We start from the raw sequence: 20,516 nt of genomic DNA, 5'->3' as shown, positions 1-20,516 counted from the left end.
ATGTTGATTTTAAATCTGTGTCTATTGTACTATGTGCAATCGCCTATGGTTAAGATGCTATATTAATAAACTTCATTTGAGAGATGTAATTAATGCTCATTAGCTATCTCACTGTAAAATCCCACTGGAGAAAAGGCACAGGTTATTTCTACTGCAATGTAGCTAGATGAGGTCATCACTATAAACCCAACCACAGTAAATGGTAAAAAATACCTGCACCTATCTTCACTAGGATTTGACAGTGAGGATCTGACAGTTAACAAGTGTTAGTTATCTTCCTTTTTGGGGTAGAGAAGACCCGACCAATGAGTCAGCATTGTCAGGTTTTGTGTGTTCTCCACAGATTCTAGCACAGGGAATGTGTCAGGCACAGGCCAAGGGAATGGCTGGAGGATACTATACTATGGCTATTCCCAGCCGGTGTATAGTACCTTGGGGTCAAGTGCCAGCTGGGGCAAATTAACACAGCTATCAGGCTGCTCTAAATTATGCCACACCTGAGGCAAAGAATCAGGGAGCAGTAACTGGTTATTGGTTTCTTAGCTTCTCCTCTTTCCCCCCGCTCTCCTAGATTTCCATGGATGGCTGCGTGGGAAAGGATGCCATCCTTTGCAGGATCTCTCCAAAGTGCAGGCCAAGCCAGTCAAGCTCCTCCTGCTTTCCTTCAGCATAACTGAAAAGAAACCCCAAAAAAGGGTGATACTAAGGCAGCCTGGTATTATGCCAATTCAACAGTTTCCCTCAGCAGATTCCACAGTGAAGAGCTCTAGTGGAAGTTAAAGTTGTTTAAAGCTCACTGCAAAAACGCTGAAAGAGGACAGAATCACCTATCCTCTACTGGTATGAATCTTTCATCAGGTGGATGCAGAGGGCTTAGCTGGAGTGGGGAGGTATGGTTAATATACACCAGGGCTAGCTTTCCTGAGTCTAGCCTTCAGTTTAGTTAAAGCTGTTTTCAAAAGATTTTTCAAGTTGAAACACTGCAGTTTCTTAGCAACAACACTGCTGTAGAGTGCGTGCACTGCTTTTAAATTACTCAAGACAGCCTGGTTAAGTTTCTCTCAAGGATTCTGATTAGGTTTTAATTTAGGTTAAGCCACCTACATATCTTAAAATTTTCTTCTCTCTTAGTAATTGCAAATAAGGTTATAAATCTAAAAGCTCCTTTATACGTATGTACATATATACCTTCACAACCAAAAATCATCTCTCATATAGTCTCAAAATATATATGTGAATCTTATATTAGATGAGCGATCACATACTCCTAACAACTTCTCCTTTGGGAGAAGAGCGCTAATCAAAGAAACTTAAGCTATAGCATTATAATTTCTGTAACTCTAACTCCTCATTGATTCAATCATTATCTTTTATTTTGTGCCAGTTGGTTTGAATATCCCATAAAATAAGTAAAATAACAATTATTTCTGGGCATGTTTTTCATGAAGTGCTTATACATTCTCTCTCATCATGCCATCTGATTGTCCCTGAAATGTTCACATTTTGGATCTGCGCATGTAAAGAGAAATTATTGTAAGAATACTCCTCCCTATTCAGATTGTATTTAAAACCCTAGCAACCATATAAACGAAACGTGTATCAAATCTTGCAAAATCTTTTAGACTTTTCCACAAAATAATACAATTCCTTCCTACTGGGAAAAAAGCTTCAAATCTCCCACTAGATTTTGAATTTGACCATTCTACTTTTTCCATTAGCACAGTGAACCAACAGTCCTCTGTGTTCTCACTGATCCATATCCTGCAGTCCCTTTTAAGGTGAGTGGCATATTTATTATTTAAATATTCCAAAATTCCTGGTTTTAAGTTTATAAAACTTGTATGAAACTAGAATACTTTATATGAAATTTCAAAGTGCATTGATGATTTTCTACACTAAACATTATGGTTTGCATTAAAAACACCACATCTGAAAAAGTTTCAGACTTCAGAAATACCATTAAACCAAAATTTTGGGTGAAAGATTTTGCATGAAAAATTATTAATTGCCTAAGTCAGTTTCTTCTCAATGGAAGCTTTGCTTGAATGAGGACTAATTAAGAACTGCAAAATTTCAACCAACATGACTAAACATTTCTCTTACTAGAGCAGTTAAGATTTTTACATGGTTCAGCCAATAAACAGCGCTGTCAGAGCTTGGAATACTATAAGAATTCCATGAAAGTTTTTTAATGGCATTTAAACAAGCCCCACTCCCATGCCTCCAAAACCACCCTTAACTGAATTTACTGAAAAATTATTTTAAAATGATCAGTTAGTAAAAAGACTTTCAAAAAAAGTAGTGATCAAGATGAGAATATCATGCCTGCTAACAACGTTAGACTGAGATTTACTTACAAGTCAAAAAGGAGTGAAAAACACAACCAAATCATATGATTACCTTTTAAGAAGGCTCACAATGAAGAAGCCTTTACCACTTTTATTGTCCCCTATGAAAAGGAACAGTCCAGCACTGATGCGGACATGGAAACCATGAGACAGACGCCACAACAGAGATAAACGTGGAGGCTGTAACTTTATTAAAAGCCAGTGGGGAACCACTCCTGAACCGACCTGGCAGGGCTGTTTGCACTGCAAATTTCAACTGGGCACCAATGGCTCTAGATTCTCGAAGCATAGGGGTGGGAATGAAGGCAGTGTCCCTTTTATACCCTCCTGCCTGCTTGGGATGCTGATCCCCTACTACTTCCCCTCCTCCGCTCAGGAGGCTGGAGAAATGAGATGAGGAAAGCCACATGCTGCATAACACATGCAGGCATGCCCACTTCTGCACAATGTTGTACTCTGGGCCCAAACTCAAATCAGCCTTTTAGGTTACAGGGACCTTACATTGGACCCTGTTTAACCCACCGACCCCACTGGAACCCATCAAAGTTGCGAAAATGTAATTTAACCCCACCTTCTAAGTGGACCTCTGATGCTGGATGGAAGGTGAAACCCACCCCCACAGCAGTTTGCTACTTCGGGAAAGTCCCTTCCAGACCCCAAATAAAGTTTGGCAGTCAGCCTAGCTCCCTGAGTAAGAGTGCACATGGAACAGAGCCCATGTGGGCTATTTCATAGAATCATAGAATATCAGGGTTGGAAGGGACCTCAGGTCGTCATCTAGTCCAACCCCCTGCTCAAAAGCAGGACCAATCCCCAATTAAGTCATCCCAGCCAGGGCTTTGTCAAGCCTGACCTTAAAAACTTCTAAGGAAGGAGATTCCACCACCTCCCTAGGCAACGCATTCCAGTGTTTCACCACCCTCCTGGTGAAAAAGTTTTTCCTAATATCCAACCTAAACCTCCCCCACTGCAACTTGAGACCATTACTCCTTGTCCTGTCCTCTTCTACCACTGAGAATAGTCTAGAACCATCCTCTCTGGAACCACCTCTCAGGTAGTTGAAAGTAGCTATCAAATCCCCCCTCATTCTTCTCTTCTGCAGACTAAACAATCCCAGTTCCCTCAGCCTCTCCTCATAAGTCATGTGTTCCAGACCCCTAATCATTTTTGTTGCCCTTTGCTGGACTCTTTCCAATTTATCCACATCCTTCTTATAGTGTGGGGCCCAAAACTGGACACAGTACTCCAGATGAGGCCTCAACAATGTCGAATAGAGGGGGACGATCACGTCCCTCGATCTGCTCGCTATGCCCCTACTTATACATCCCAAAATGCCATTGGCCTTCTTGGCAACAAGGGCACACTGCTGACTCATATCCAGCTTCTCGTCCACTGTCACCCCTAGGTCCTTTTCCGCAGAGCTGATGCCTAGCCATTCGGTCCCTAGTCTGTAGCTGTGCATTGGGTTCTTCCGTCCTAAGTGCAGGACCCTGCACTTATCCTTATTGAACCTCATGAGATTTCTTTTGGCCCAATCCTCCAATTTGTCTAGGTCCCTCTGTATCCTATCCCTGCCCTCCAGCGTATCTACCACTCCTCCCAGTTTACTATCATCCGCAAATTTGCTGAGAGTGCAATCCACACCATCCTCCAGATCATTTATGAAGATATTGAACAAAACCGGCCCCACGACCGAACCCTGGGGCACTCCACTTGACACCGGCTGCCAACTAGACATGGAGCCATTGATCACTACCCGTTGAGCCCGACAATCTAGCCAACTTTCTACCCACCTTATAGTGCATTCATCCAGCCCATACTTCTTTAACTTGCTGACAAGAATACTGTGGGAGACCGTGTCAAAAGCTTTGCTAAAGTCAAGAAACAATACATCCACTGCTTTCCCTTCATCCACAGAACCAGTAATCTCATCATAGAAGGCGATTAGATTAGTCATGTATGACCTTCCCTTGGTGAATCCATGCTGACTGTTCCTGACCACTTTCCTCTCCTCTAAGTGCTTTAGGATTGATTCTTTGAGGACCTGCTCCATGATTTTTCCGGGGACTGAAGTGAGGCTGACTGGCCTGTAGTTCCCAGGATCCTCCTTCTTCCCTTTTTTAAAGATTGGCACTACATTAGCCTTTTTCCAGTCATCTGGGACTTCCCCCGTTCGCCACGAGTTTTCAAAGATAATGGCCAATGGCTCAGCAATCACAGCTGCATTTTCCTTTAGCACTCTCGGATGCAACTCGTCCGGCCCCATGGACTTGTGCATGTCCAGCTTTTCTAAATAGTCCCTAACCACCTCTTTCTCTACAGAGGGCTGGCCATCTATTCCCCATGTTGTGATGCCCAGAGCAGCAGTCTGGGAGCTGACCTTGTTTGCCAGCAGCAAGAGCAAGCAGATGTCATCACCTCTCCTGACCCTGTAGGCAAGAGACAAATCAGCTGGCCTCTCATAGCCCTGTAGTTCAGTGGCAGGAGGACTGGGCGGGACAGGCTCCATTAATGGATGCCAGGAGGCAGCCCATCCTGTGATAGAGGGCAGTGGAGGGAAGGAATGACAAGCGCCTTCCCCATCCCTCATACATGCATAGAGCAGGGAGAGGAAGGGGGAGCCAGGGGAGCCCCAGTAGCACTGCCTCAGGTACTCCTGCTTGCAATCTCCATTTTTCCTCTTTCACCCAGATGAGGAAGGAAAAAGGATACTCTATCACCTGCATCAAAGATGCACCCTGGCTAGTGAAGTGAGCATGAGAACATATCGTATTCCATGCCACTAGGAGTTGTGCCTATTAATTTTTCATACCAATGCATGACATGAAAAATTCTTTGTTTCTCCACATGATCATTCTTCATATTTTTAAATGTAAAATCATTAAAATCAGAATGGGATTTATAAATGTTAATAGTGGGAACGGTGTAAGAAAACTATCAGAGGCATACTCAGATATAATGATTGGGGTATCTGAAAAGAATCGTCCTTCATGCCCAATGGGGAAAACAGAGTTAAGAAATTGGGAAAACCGATGAGCAACTTTGGTTCACGTAAATGAGAATGTGTCAATTGTTGAACATATAAATATTTCTTTTTGAAGTGAAACATGTAAGACTGAATTGGAAAAAAATCATCCCTGTAAATGACTGATTATGCCTCAATTTACAGGCTGAATTTAGGAAGCAAGGGCCAAAATCACTCCTGTTGATACAGGAAAGTGGAAGTTGCCTTCTGTGGCCCAGAGGGGTTTCATGCAAGCATATACCTCTCAACCTTCAGGCTTGCCAGTGTGTGACACAAGCAATCACAATGAGCGACAAACCATAGAAATGTGGAACACCTGTGCTTTGTTGTATGTCATGCCATAAGTGACATTTATAAAGGTTTTTAACTATAACAATATGTGAAAAGGCTTTTTTCTTATTGTGACACTTAAATAAACTAGTTTTTAAAAAAAGGAAACTAAGAAAACAAATTCCATCATATGCAGTCATAAGGACCCCTCACCTTCGCACCCTCACACACAGGTTGCCAGAAGGGCCTGAATTCTGGACCTTCAGATCCCCGCACAGATTTTTGACATTAAGATAATGGCCAATGGCTCTGCAATCACAGCCGCCAGTTCCTTTAGCACTCTCGGATGCAACTCATCCGGCCCCATGGACTTGTGCACGTCCAGCTTTTCTAAATAGTCCCTAACCACCTCTTTCTCCACAGAGGGCTGGCCATCTATTCCCCATGTTGTGATGCCCAGCGCAGCAGCCTGGGAGCTGACCTTGTTAGTGAGTACCTTAAATGGAACCTCCAAATATCCACTCCCAAATAAACCAGTTCCCAAACCAGATTCCCAACCAGAATCTCAGTTTCAGGAATTGACAGTGCACTGAGAGTTTACTTTGGGAATACAGTTATAGGCTGAGGAGGATTTCTATCTGTAGGAAGGCAGGCAAAAGTCACGAGCTGTCTCACCTCCCAGGTGCCAGAAAAAAACGGTCATTAACCTTTCATGTGTGTTATTCTTTGAGACGTGTTACTAATGTCCATTCCATGCGTGAGTGGGCCACATGCACAGTTGCCAGAGATTTTTCCATTGGTGGTATCTGTAGGGCCGGCTCTAGTGTCCTCTGGAGCCAGGCGTGTATGTGCCCGCACCCTCCCACTTCCTTCTCGCCAGTAACTCTGACACAGGGGTAGGAGGGTGGGTCATGGAATGGACACGAAGAACTACATACACGAATGAGAATAACTCTGCAACATATGACAGAAAAGTCCAAACCAGCCGGCAGGGCTCATTGTGCTGGCGCACAGCTCCAGAGGACGCTAGAGCCGGTTCTACAGATATCACGAAGAGAAAAATCTCTGGCAACTGTGCACGTGGCACGCACACACCTGGCGTGGAAGGGACAGAGTAAGCACTCAAAGAAGAACCTTTACTACTCAGAGCAGTGCTCCCTATTTGATCTGCCTCCGAATCCTTACACACAGCAAGTTTCTATATCATCCATCCACTAGCTGGTCACTTTTTTGAACCGTAGTCCCCCAAACTGTGGGGCGTGAGACCATTCGGGGGTGCATGGCGGGGCCTAGGGCAGCCCCTGCAGGGGGTGGTGAGGGAGTGCCACCCAGCCCCCATTCCAATCCCAGCTCCACTCTGGCTCTGGCCCCACCCCCAGTCCCAGCCACAGCTCAGGGGCCCTGCTCCTGACTGCGGCTTCACTCCCTGAAGAAGTTTGGGGACCGCTGTTTTAGGGGTTACAGGGATTTTTCACTTCATGCATATTATAAATTAGAGAGCAAATACATTTTACACTGGAAATAGAAATATTTGCACTTTTGGATTTCCTATGACTCAGGGAGTCTATGAACTGATTTCAAAACCATAATTTAGTAAATCAGTCCTCTAACAGATTCTTCAAAGCAGTTTTAAGAAAGGAGTCAACATTTTTTTTTTTTTTTTTTTTTTTTACAGATTCTCAACAACATAAGTAATTTAATTAGACTAAATTTTGGCTATGTGCTTTAGAGCAGTGCTACTCAAAGTGGTGGTCCGCGGACTGATGCCGGTCTGCGAGCCATCAGCTGCAGGTCTGCGCGTACATTGGAAAAAAAAATACCGGTCCCCCACATCAGATAGTTGAGAAGCACTGCTTTAGAGGGTATTCTCTAACTCCTCTCACATGATGTTTTCAGAAAAGCAGGTATCAGAATCTGCCATTTTAATATTTTATACATTTTCACACACAGAGTGGTAGGAAACAAGCAGCTGGCCTAATTGCTTTTTATTCAGGAGAGGGGATAAGAAACAAAGTTCAAAAAGTGTAGCAAACAGTATATTACAGGAAGAGACAAGCTTCTTTAGCAGAAAGGATTTTCAATGTAAACCAGCTTCGATAGTCAAGATCAAAACACAAATTTAGACATAAATGTTTAATTACTTTGAGACTGAGGTGAACTGCAAGCTTCAAGAGAGGATATACACACTTACCCGTCCTCGTTCGGTGAGGGTTGTCAACATGATGATCAGCGACAACCTATGATCCCAGACTACCTGCCAGAAGTGTGCACAGGTATGTGGAAGAGGACCTTGAGTGGCGATATATCTGTTCACAATGCCAGCAGAAGGAATTTCCATCTGTCAGGAGAAAGAACACCCTACCTCTCAATACTCAAATGCCCAAATATAATATTGTTTTCTTGTTTAAAATAACTTTCACAAAGATGATCTTCTGAAGGAAGTTTAAAGAAACAAGTTGAGTAACAAGATTAACAAGTTCACCTTAAATATCTTCTAGAATATCACAATAAAATATCTTACAGAATATCACAATATTTGATTACTAATTTAAAATGGACCAAAGTCACATGCTGAAACACAGCAATTTCTTTTAAATGATTTTTCTACACAACAATGAAACCTAGTTACACTCAGATCCTTGAAGCCATTTACAAACTGATGAGTGTAGCATACAAATCATTACAGCTTAGTTAATCTAAAATAAAAGGTTATGGAATGACTTGCTAAATTTACTCTCAACAGACAAACATTTTGAATTCTCTTGAAAATGTTTTACTTATCCTGTTGTACAATTTTATAACCTATAATTCTTTACTATCCCTCCCACATCTTAAAAGAAAAAATATACTTACAAAAAAATCTCATGTTTTCTTCTGCTTCTCAGCATTTACCCCTATATTTAGCTTCTCAACAGCTAAACCTGTCAACCACAGCAGCACTTCTCAATGCTTTTTCCATTCATGACCTAAAACCCAGCTGCAGGGGTCAAACTGTGCTGATATATGGTGGTTTGATAAACTGGTATATTTATCTGGAGAATGTCGTCTTGTTTTCCAGAATATACATGATCATTTATTAAAAAAGTCTCTCTCTCTTATGGTTGAAAACCTTCAAAAGGTGAACTGATGCAGAGAGGTGGCCCAAATCTGCAGTTAGCCTTAAATAATTACTCTCAGAGAAATATAAACTCACCCTATTCATTTCAATATGCCATTAAGTCTGAAATCTAATTATGACGATTTAAGTGCCAACTTGATTATTTCATTGCTAATCAAAGCAAATGAGAAAGGAGATGGACATTATGCATACAGACACTCCCCGACTTACGCAATCGTTCTGTTCCGGAATGCCTTGCGTAACTTGAATTTTGTGTAAGTTGGAAATGTATATCCGACCATTACGCAAAACCAAACCAAACCAAACCAAAAACCCTCCTATTTTTAGCTTAGGGAAGTTTTTCCAAAAGTGTGGATTTGCATCTAAGTCGGGTCTTACAGAGGCTTCCTGGCTTATGCATCTGCTAAGAGGGTAAAATCTCTTTTTGGCACCTCAAGTGGGTGGAGTTTGGTTTGTGGGCAGAGTACTAATACTTCTATTTTCCAATTTCTATTTGGATTCAGATTCTCAGGGCAATCACTCACAACTCAAACATACAAAAATGCTTTTAATACAGTTAGACCAACTAGAGGAACAATCCAGACTTTCCGCATAGCTCCTGTGTCACACAAGTGAACATGTTCGCTACTTGTATGAGGGCACATACTCACAAAAGGAATCGGGTGCTGGGAGAGTAAGGGGGTAAACAATAAGAAGTTCATAAGAAGCAGTAACGATGGTTCTTCGAGACAAGTCCACCTATGGGTGCTCCACTGTAGGTGTATGTGTGTCCCTGCACTGCTGATTGGAGAATTTTGGTAGCAGTGTCTATTTGGCCCACCCCATGCACTACCTCGCCTCTCCCCCCTCACCTTGTGGTCTGTCACAAGGCTAACCAGTGTTGCACGGGCAAACCCTTCTCAGTTCCTTCTCTACCACAGAGAGTATGATGAGAACTCCAAAGTAGAGGGGAGGAGGGTGTTCATGGAGCACCCCAGGGGGACATATCTTGAAGAACCATTGTTACTGCACAAGGTAACTACTACCTCTTTGAATAGTGTCCCTATGAGTGCGCCACTGTAGGTGACTCCTGAGAAGTATGCCCTACTGGAGGCTGGGGCTTCAGAGTCGGGTCTCTGATGGATGACAGTATCGTGGCACTGAATCTGGCATCTGTAGTAGAGTTCCCCAGGATGGCAGAGTGTTCGGCAAATGCATGTGCAGATGCCCAGATACCAGTGCTGAAGATTTCTGATATAGGGAGACCCTTGGAGAAGGCGATGCACGAGGAAACCAATCTCATAGAATGTGTGCAGATTACAGATGGAGGTGCTAAATTGCAAATCTAATAACAGAGCTTGATAGAGTTCGAGGCCCACTAAGAGAGCTTTTGAGCTGAAATCATGTGCCTCTAGATCTGTCTGCGATGGAGAGGAAGAGTCTCAGAGATTTTCTAAAAATTCTTGTCCTATCCAAATACAAGGTCCAGACTCCTTACGTCGAGTGTATGGAGGATGGCTTCCCTATTATCCTGGTGAGGTTTGGGATAAAAGGTAGGAAGGTGAATTAGTTGGTTCACGTGAAATGCGGAAGTCACTTTGGGGGTGAACTTTGGATGTGGTCTAAGCATGATGTTGTCGAAGACCAACACTGTGAAGGGTGGACGCGTCATCACGGCCATTATCTCCTCTAGCCTTCTTGCCGAGGTAATGGTGACCAGGAACACCTTCTTCATGGAAAGATGAATTAAAGAACAAGTGGCCATGGTTCAAAGGGCAGTCTAGTCAGTTCTTTTAATACTAGATTGAGATCCTGTTGTCAGAATATGTCACAGAGTACCACTCTCTCTCTCTCTCTCTCTCTCTCGGTTGTGTGGGAATCTGCAGCTGAGACTGTTCACTGCCATGTTGTGTACTGGCAGGTAAGCTGCTGATATTGTAACATTATGGGAAATGAACCAGTTCCATAGCTTTAGTGCTTCCATTCAAAGGGAGAGGAAGCTGAAGGCAATGTCTGGCAGACATTTGAAGGCTGGATTGCACTGTCTCTGTAAGTGATGCCATCTTGATGGTTTATGTAATACATGCATGCTATATTGTCCGTCATGACCTTTGTGTGCGTACCTCTGATCAGCAAAAGGAAATGAGCACATGCATTTCTGGCCACTCTGAGCTTGAGTAGATTGATGTGAAGGCATGTCTCAGATGGAGACCATTTGCCCTGCACTGTGAGATCACTGAGATGTGTGCCCCATCCTACGAGGGATGCCTCAGTGGTGAGAAGTAGTGATGGAGAAGGATGCACAAACAGGATTCCCAGGCAGGTGTTTGTCAGCACTGTTTGCTTTTGGTGGGCAGAGATAGGATTTTGTCTTTGTTCAGTCTGTAAACCGAATTGAAGCATGATTGGAGGCATTTCATGCAAAGTTTGGAAAGAGCTATCCCAGATGTGCTCATGGCCATGTGCCCCAGAAGTGGAAGGCAGTGTCTGGCTGATATTTGAGGACTGGACTGCACCGTCTCTATAAGTGTGGAAAGACTGAGGAATCTCTGTTGTGGAAGGAGTGCTCTCGCTCAGACGAGACTGGCTCCTATGAATTCTAGTCTCTGACCTGGTCTATACTATGGGGTTAGGTTGAATTTAGCTGTGTTAGGTCGATTTTAAAATGAATGCGTCTACACAACCAACCCTGTTCTGTTGACCTAGAGGGCTCTTAAAATCAACTTCTGTACTCCTGCCCGGTGAGGGGAGTAGCGCTAAAATCGACCTTGTTGGGTCGAATTTGGGGTAGTGCAGACGCAATTTGACGGTATTGGCCTCCGGGAGCTATCCCAGAGTGCTCCAATGTGACCGCTCTGGACAGCACTTTGAACTCCGATGCACTAGCCAGGTACACAGTAAAAGCCCCGGAAAATTTTGAGTTTCATTTCCTGTTTGGTCAGCGTGACAAGCTCAGCAGCACAGGTGACCATGCAGTCCCCCCAGAATCACAAACGAGCTCCAGCATGGACCGAAAGGGAGACACTGGATCTGATTGCTGTATGGTGAGAAGAATCTGTGCAGGCCGAACTCAGATCAAAAAGAAGAAATGCTAATATATATGCCAAAATCGCACAGGGCATGGTGGAGAGAGGCTACAACAGGGACACATAGCAGGGGGACCCTACCACTACCCCACCACTGTCTGTGGACACCTGCAAGGGGGGAGTATCACACAACAGGGAGTAGGCTTTTGCGGGTGATGATGATGATGATGGAGGAGAATGTGCAGCAGGCAAGCAGTGAAGCCGTACTCCCCAGCCTCCAGGACCTTTTCATCAGTCTAGAGCCAAGGTGGGATCCCCAACTCTGAAGCTGGAGAAGGCACCTCTGGTGAGTGCACATTTGTGACTACAGTACAGGGTTTAAAAGCAATAGTGTTTAATGTTTGATTTGCCCTGAAGAATTGGGATGCATTCGCGGCCAGTAAGCTATCCGAAAAGTCTGTTAATGTGTCTGGGCATGGAGCGGGAATCCTCCAGGGACATCTCCATGAAGCTCTCCTGGAGGTACTCTAAAAGCCTTGGCAGAAGGTTTCTGGGGAGGGCTGCCTTATTTCGTCCTCCACGGTAGGACACTTTCTAAGCCAACAAGAGCACAGACCCCCACTGCATCCATTGTATAACCGCCTGCCCTCCTCCCCAAGTTCCATATCCTCCTCACCCAGACGCCCAAGAACGCAGGAGCAGAGGCTCCGGGCACTCCAGAGGATGGCCCAAGCGACAGAAGGCTATCATTCAAACAGTTTTGATTTGTAGAGTGGCTACAATAAGTAATATGGCCTTGTCCTTCCCTCCTCCTGCACCTCACCCACCCCACCCAGGGTACCTTGTCAGTTATCTCACTTTTTTTTTTAATTAATAAAAATTAATGGTTTCAAAACAATAGTTACTTTATTTCCTTTGCCAGCTGTGATCGAAGGGGGAAGGGTGGTTGGCATACAGGGATCAATCAAGAAAGGGAGCGGGTTTGCAGCAAGAAGAAACACACACAGCTGTCACACCGTACCCTGGCCAGTCATGAAACTGGTTTCCAAAGCCTCTCTGATGTGCAGCGTGCCTAGCTGTGCTCTTCCAATCGCTCGGGTGTCTGGCTGCTCAAAATCGGCCGCCAGGCGATTTGCCTTAACCTCCCACCCCGCCATGAACGTCTCCCCCTTACTCTCACAAATATTACGGAGCACACAGCAAGCGGCAATAACAGTGGGAATGTTGGTTGCGCTGAGGTCTAACCTAGTCAGCAAACAGCACCAGCGAGCTTTTAAACGTCCAAAGGCACATTCTACCACCATTCTGCACTTGCTCAGCCTATAGTTGAGCTGCTCCTTACTACTGTCCAAGCTGCCTGTGTATGGCTTCATGAGCCATGGCAGCAAGGGGTAGGCTGGGTCCCCAAGGATAACTATTGGTATTTCAACATCCCCAGTGGTAATTTTCTGGTCTGGGAAGTAAGTCCCTTCTTGCAACTGCTCGAACAGCCCTGAGTTCCTAAAGATGCGAGCGTCATGCACCTTTCCCGGCCATCCCATGTTGATGTTGGTGAAACGTCCCTTGTGATCCACCAGTGCTTGCAGCACCATTGAGAAGTACCCCTTGCAGTTTACGTATACTGGTTGGCAAGGTGGTCCGGTGCCAAGATAGGGATACGTGTTCCGTCTATCGCCCCACCACAGTTAGGGAACTCCTTTGCAGCAAAGCCATCCAGTATGACCTGCACATTACCCTTGACAGCAGAACGTTAGTGATTGCATTGGCTACTTGGATCACAGCAGTCCCCACAGTAGAATTGCCCACTCCAAACTGATTCCCGACTGACCAGTAGCAGTCAGGCGTTGCAAGCTTTCACAGAGCTATTGCCACTCGCTTCTCAACTGTCAGGGCAGCTCTCATCTTGGTATTCCTGCAATTCAGGGCGGGGGAAAGCAACTCACAAAGTTCAAGGAAAGTGGCCTTACGCATGTGAAAGTTTTGCAGCCACTGTGAATCATCCCATACCTGCAATGCTATGCGGTCCCACCAGTCTGTGCTTGTTTGCCGAGCCCAGAATCAGCGTTCCTCTGCCGCCATTATGTCCCAATTGCCACAGCCCGTGCTTTCAGGAATGTCTGTGCCCATGTCCTCATCATAATTGTCCTCGTGCTGGTCTCTTAGCCCAGTTCTGCACATACTCCAGGATAACGCGTGAGGTGTTTACAATGCTCACAACAGAAGCGGTGAGCTGGGCAGGCTCCATGCTTGCTGTGGTATGGTGTCTGCATGGGTAACCCAGGAAAAAAAGGCACGAAACGATTGTCTGCCGTTGCTTTAATAGAGGGAGAGAGGGGCGGGCGACTGATGACATGTACCCAAAACCACCCTCAACAATGTTTTTGCCCCATCAGGCATTGGGAGCTTACCCCAGAATTCCAATTGGGCAGTGGAGACTGCGGGAACTGTGGGATAGCTACCCACATTGCACCGTGTCTTAAGCCGATGCTAGCCATGGAATTGAGGACACACTCCACTGACTTAATGCGCTTAGTGGGGACATACACAATCGACTGTATAAAATCGATTTCTAAAAATTGACTTCTATAAAATCGACCTAATTTCGTAGTGTAGACATATCCTCTGTTTTGGTATTAATGTCGATTTTCGTGCATTGATTTGTAGGCCCAGATTCTTGAATAGATCCAGAGTGGCATGGTGCTTCGATGAAGGAAAACACCCTGAGGAGACAATCATCCAGGTAAGGGTAAATCATAATACCCTGGGAGTGTAGGTGGGCTGCCACCACAGGGAGGACCTTGGTGAATACTCTGGGGGCCAATGAGAGGCCAAAAAGGGAGTATCCTGTACTGGTAGTGGTCCTGAGCTAGTGTGAATCTGAGCTATCTTCTGAAATACGGTAAGATAGAAATGTGGAAGTAAGCATCTTGGAGGTCGAGGACCGTGAACCAGTTTCCCTTTTCTAATGCTGGAAAAATCATCACCAAAGTGACAGTATTGAATTTCTGAGCCTTGACAAATTCGTTGAGTTCCCTGAGGTCTAGTATGGGTCTCCAACCTCCCTTTTTCTTGGGTATCAGGAAGCAGAAAGAGTAAAAGCTTTTGTGTCTCAGATGTAGGGACACTAGTTCTATGGCACGTACATTGAGGAGGTGGTCTATCTCTTGTCGTAATAGGCTCTTGTGACAAGGGTCACTGAAGAGGGGCAGGGAAGGGAGTTTGGGGGGCAGGAGGAGGGAGGGGAAATGATGGAGTACCCATCTCGAATAATCTCAAGTACCTGTTTGTCAGAACGTATCCGTTCCCAGGTCCTGTGGAACAGGGCGAGATGGCATCCATATGGATGAGAGGGGTTTTCCAGTGCTTGATGCTACTGAAGAGAGTGGTCTGACAGCACCTCGACCAACCCATCAAAATTATCATTTTGAGGTGGACAGCTGTGAAGAAGTAGGTTGAGGGCCTTTCTGTTTGGAAAAACTGGATTTCTTTCTTTGGGGTTCATACGAGCGTTCGGATGAATATTGTGATGAGTGGGGCCTGAACAAAGGCTGAGGACTATACTTTCTCTTCTACCCGGGGTGCAGATTCCGAGCAATTGAAGAGTAGCCCTGGAATATTTTAGGGTGTGGAGGGAAGCGTCTGTCTTTTCCGCAAAGAACTTTGTACCTTCAAAGGGAAGGTCCTCTGTGGTTGTTTGCACATTTTTGTGGAAACCAAGTAAGTGCAGCCAAGAGACTCGTCTGATCATTAAGGAAGTGGAAATGGAATGTTCCGCCACATCAGCTGCATTGAGTGCAGACTGGAGTGATGTCTTTGCCACTAGTTGGCCTTTGTTAATAATGGCTTTGAATTAATCCTTGTGAGAATCTGGGGGCTACTCAATAAAGGAATTGAGTTTTGAGCAGTTGATGTAATCATATTTTGCCATTAAGGCTTGATAGTTTGCTATACGGAACTGTAGAGTGGCTTGAGAAGTATATTTTTCTCCCAAAAAGATCTAGGTGCTTCCAATCCCAGTCACAGGGTGTGGATTTCAGATGATGATGATGGTCCTCTTGAATTCACAGCATCCACAGTGATAAAATTGGGGGGCAGCTGGGAGAAGAGAAATTCTGTGCCTTTCGCCGGCATGTAATGTTTTTTAGTGGCCCTCTTGCACATTGATAGGAACAATGCCGGAGTCTGCCATCTGAGTTTGGCAGGCTCCAAGAGGGCCTCGTTAATAGGGAGGGCTACTTTGGACTATGCAAAGATGTGTAGAATGTCCAATCGTTTATGGTGTGGTTTGGTCATCTCTTGTAATGGTAATTATAATGCATCTGCCACCCTCTGAGCTAGCTCCTAGAAAAGCTTGAAGTCATCTGCTAACGATGGAGGAGGCGGCATCACTATCTCGTCTGGTGATGAAGATCAGAAGTTGGTCTGGGAGGTAATCTCCTCCTCTACTTCAGCCTTTTGTTCCTCTCTTAACAGTGTAGCAGTGCTCGGATGCCCTCGATGTGGCGGCCGAAGGAAGGCGTCTCATGGACTACTGCTGATAGGCCATGCTAGAGCCAGGAGAGGCACAGTATCTGTGCGCTAGCCAGGGGTCCCAGTAAGGGCACTGAGAGGGTAGGAAAGGCCCTGGAGGTTGGTAACACAGATGCCCATACCAAGGAGCCTGGGGGTCAGAGGGTACAGTTGAAAGGTCTGTCACCTACCAGAAGTCCAGTGGTGTTGCAGTCGTCAGTACCCGTAGCATTTGGTGGTGCTGAGATGTCTGCACCAGAGCTGGCGATCCTAATCACACAGTCTGCCGGTGTTTGATATGCTGACGGTGGTACTGGAGTGGATTCTCTAAATTTTCTCATACAGAGACAATACCAATTATTCCTGGCCTGTGCCCATCAGGTCTTTAGGCAGCCCAACACTTTCTGTTGGGGTGGTACCGTGCAAAGCCCTTGGTACTGGATTTAGATGGCTTCAATGCCATCAGTACCAATGATACCAAGCGAGCCGGATATCATTTTTGGCTCGGTTGGGGCTCGCTGTGGGAACTTATGGCTCTTTTCTTAGAGGCCTTGTGAGAGTGGCGTGTGGTTGGCTTCTTAGGCTCCCCTCCCTTAGATGTAGAGGGTTGTGGTGAGGATTCCTACTGTCTGGAGAATTGGCACGGCTCCGAGGGTAGCTGGAGGGCCCCTTCCATTAAGAGGAGCTGGAGTCTCAGTTCTCTATCTTTTCTGGATCTGGGTTTCAATTGTTGGCAAAAACCCACACTGCTGTGGAATGTGGCTCTCTCCCAGACAGCGGACGCACTGCAAATGTCAGTCACTGGGATAGATTCTTTGCAATTCAGACACTTCTTGAAGCCTAATGAACTGGGCATACCCTGTCCAGGGGTGTCCCCAGATGCAGGGGCTAGGGGGTCAAAGAAACAAAGCTGTGTTGTTGGGGTTTTTTTAGCTAAATAAACAAACAGAATATAAAGGAGTGAAAAAAGAAAATAGAGCTCTAAAAGATTAGATAAACTATTAGCAATTCTATAGAAAGTAACCATCTACTTATGAACAACTCCATTTATAGCCAGGGGCAGTTGAAAAAGAACTGAGGAGGTTTCACCCGGGCAACGCTGGTTAGCCTTGTGGCAGACCACGAGGGCCAGGGCAGTGCATGGGCGGGCCTAAAGGACACTACTACCAAAATTCTCTTAGCAGCAGCGCAGGGACACATACACCTACAGTGGAGTACCCACAGGGGCACTTTTCAAAAAAGATCATCACATTCTTATTTGCAAAGGACAGACCAGTATTGAAAGGAAAGGAATATCCCTCTGGGGCAGGGACCCCAGTCATTAACAAGAGACAGACAATGCTAGTGGGGGACTCAATTATTAGAAAGATAGATAAGTTGGACTGTGTGATGAACAGGAGACCACATGGTGAATTGCCTAAAACGTGCAAAGATAACAGATCTCACAAGACATTTATACAGATTTATAGATAGCACTGGGGAGAAACCAATGGTCACGGTACATGAAGTAACAGAGATCTTGGAGATGAAATTCAGATTGCTGGGTAAGAAATTAAAGTCCAGGACCTTCAAAGTAGAATTCTTTGACATGCTTCCAGTTCCATGCAGGACCAGTAAGACCTCACTGTGTGGATGAGACAATGGTGTAGGGAGGAGGGATTTAAATTTATTAGGAACCGAGAAACCTTCTGGGGAAGGAGTGACCTATACAGTGGGGATGGAATCCACCTAAACCAAATGAAACCAGACTGCTGGCATGTAAAATTAAAAAAATTGCAGAGGATTTTTTTTAAACTAAGAGCTGGGTGAAAGCCAACAGATGTCAAGGAGCACACAATTCCGATAGAGACATCCATTAAGGATGAATTTATTAAAGGGGGCACTCTTTATATTAGTAAAGAGGATAGGAAAGAAGTTAGTAAAGTATAGGTAGGTACTAATGAGTAACAATTAAACAAGAGAGTCCCATTTAAATATGAAGGCAAGCAACTGAATATTGACAAAATGTACAAGTGCTTATATACAAATGCTACAAGTGCAAGTGCTACCAAAATGGGTGAACTAAAGGACGTGGCATTAAATAAGGATATTGGATATAATAGGCACCATACAAAATTAGTGGAATGAGGATAATCAATGGGACACAGTAATACCACAGGGAAAAAAAGAAAAGAAACAAGGAATGACAGAGTAGGTCATGTAGTGGGGGAGTGGCATTAAAGAATGCAGAGTCAAATGAGGTAAAAACCTTGCAGGAAACAACTGTACAAAATCTCTATGAACAGAAATTCCATGCTTGAATAAAATGAGTACAGCAGTATGCATATACTACTGACCACCAGACCAGGATGGTGTCAGTAACTGTAAAACTTAGGGAGCTTAGAGGGTCTATGAAAGCAGAAAATGTAATAATACCAGGTGATTTCAACTATCCTCATATTGACTGGGTAAATGTCACCTCAGAGCGTGATGCACAGATGCTTTGTCTTGATTTACAGCCCTAGGTGGAGCACATGATCTGGTTCAAGAAGTAACTACAGCTGAACCGCTCAGTAATAGTGACCATAATGTAACTAAATTTAACATCCTTTTAGGGGGGATAATACCAAAAAAGCCCACCCCAGTAACCTTTAACTTTAAAAAATAGAAACTACACAAAAATGAGGATGCCCGTTAGATGGAAATTAAAAATAACAGCATGGGGACTATTGAAAAACACCATAATAGAGGTTCAGACTAACTGTATACTCCATATCAGAAAAGACAGTAAGAGGATCAAAAGAATGCCACCATGGCTAAACAGCAAAGTAATGGAAGCCATTAGAAGCAAATTGGGATCCTTTAAAATTTGGAAGTCAGCTCCTAGTGAGGATAATAGGAAGGTGCACAAACTCTGGCAGGCTAAGTGTAAAAACAGAATAAGGCACAACAAGAAAGAATTTGAGAAGCGACTTCCTAGAGATGTAAAAATTAATAGTAAGAATTCTTTTAAGAACACAAGAAGCAGGAAGACTGCTGAAGAAATAGTAGAGCCACTAGCTAACCAAGGTGTCAAAGGAGCACTCAAGGAAGACAAGGCCATTGTAGGGACACTAAATGAATTCTTCCCATCAGTCTTCACTGCAGAGGATGTAGGGTAGATACCCACATCAGAGATATCCTTTTAGGCGATAAACCTGAAGTACTGTCCCACACAGATGTGTCAATAAAAGAGGGTTTAGAACAAATTAGTAAATTAAACAGTATAAAAGTCACCCGGACCAGATGTTATTCATCGAGGAGTTTTGAAGGATCTCAAATATGAAATTACAGAAACACTAACTGTAATATGTAATCTATTGCTGAACAAGCATATGTACCATATGACTGGAAGGAAGCTAATGCGATGCTGATTTTTAGAAAGGGTTCCAGAAGCGATCATGGCAATTACACCCTGGTGAGCTTAGATTCAGTATCAGGCAAATTACTAAAATCTATAGTAAAGAACAGAATGATCAGACACATAGATAGACACGATTTGTTGGGGAACAGTCAACGTGACTTTTGTAAAATGAAGTCATGCCTCACCAATCAATTGGAATTCCTTGTGGGTGTCAACAAACACATCAACAAAGGTAATCCAGTCAATATAGCATACTTCGATTTTCAGAAAGCCTTTGACAAGGTCCCTCACCAAAGGTTCTTAAGCAAAGTAAGAAGCCATGGGATAAGAGGAAGGGTTCTCTCACGGATCAGTCACTGGTTAAAAAATAGGAAACAAATCATAGGACCATCATAAATTGTCAGTTTTCACAGTGGGGAGAGGTAAATAGCAGGGTCCCCCAAGGATCTGTTCTGAGACCAGTTCTATTCATCATATTCTAAAATGATCTGGAAAAAGTGGCAAACGGTGAGGTGGCAAAGTTTGCAGATACAAAATTACTCAGGACAGTCACATGTAAAGCAGACTGCAAAGAGTTACAAAGGGATCTCATAACTGGGTGATGGGGCAACAAAACTGCACATGAAATTAATCGTTCGTAAGTGCAATGTAAAGTACATTGGAAAAAATAATCCCAACTACATGTATATAATGATGGGCTCTAAATAAGAGATGAGAGAAGTTACTCACCTTGTGCAGTTACTGAGATACTTTCAGATGTGTGTCCCTGTTGGTGCTGCACTTTAGGTGAGTCTGCATCCCCGTGACTGGAGGTTCTCAGTAGCACTGCCTATTTGGGCTGCACATATGCTCCCCTGGT

The 20,516-nt window shown here is 44.4% G+C and overlaps 1 protein-coding gene across 7 annotated transcripts in view; it reads right to left on the bottom strand.

The window, feature by feature from the left end:
- The window catches only part of PTPN3 (protein tyrosine phosphatase non-receptor type 3), a 268,650-nt gene that overhangs the window by 27,618 nt on the left and 220,516 nt on the right, over positions 1-20,516 (bottom strand). For all 7 annotated transcript variants that reach the window (XM_048839333.2, XM_075125561.1, XM_048839334.2 and 4 more), the window contains one exon: positions 7,835-7,981. In XM_048839333.2, the coding sequence (XP_048695290.1) occupies positions 7,835-7,981 (147 nt within the window). The remainder of the gene's footprint in view (positions 1-7,834; positions 7,982-20,516) is intronic.

This window comes from Caretta caretta, chromosome 2, assembly GCF_965140235.1.
Source record: "Caretta caretta isolate rCarCar2 chromosome 2, rCarCar1.hap1, whole genome shotgun sequence".
NCBI classification, from domain to species: Eukaryota; Metazoa; Chordata; order Testudines; family Cheloniidae; genus Caretta; species Caretta caretta.
This window is presented reverse-complemented; position numbering and strand designations above follow the sequence as displayed.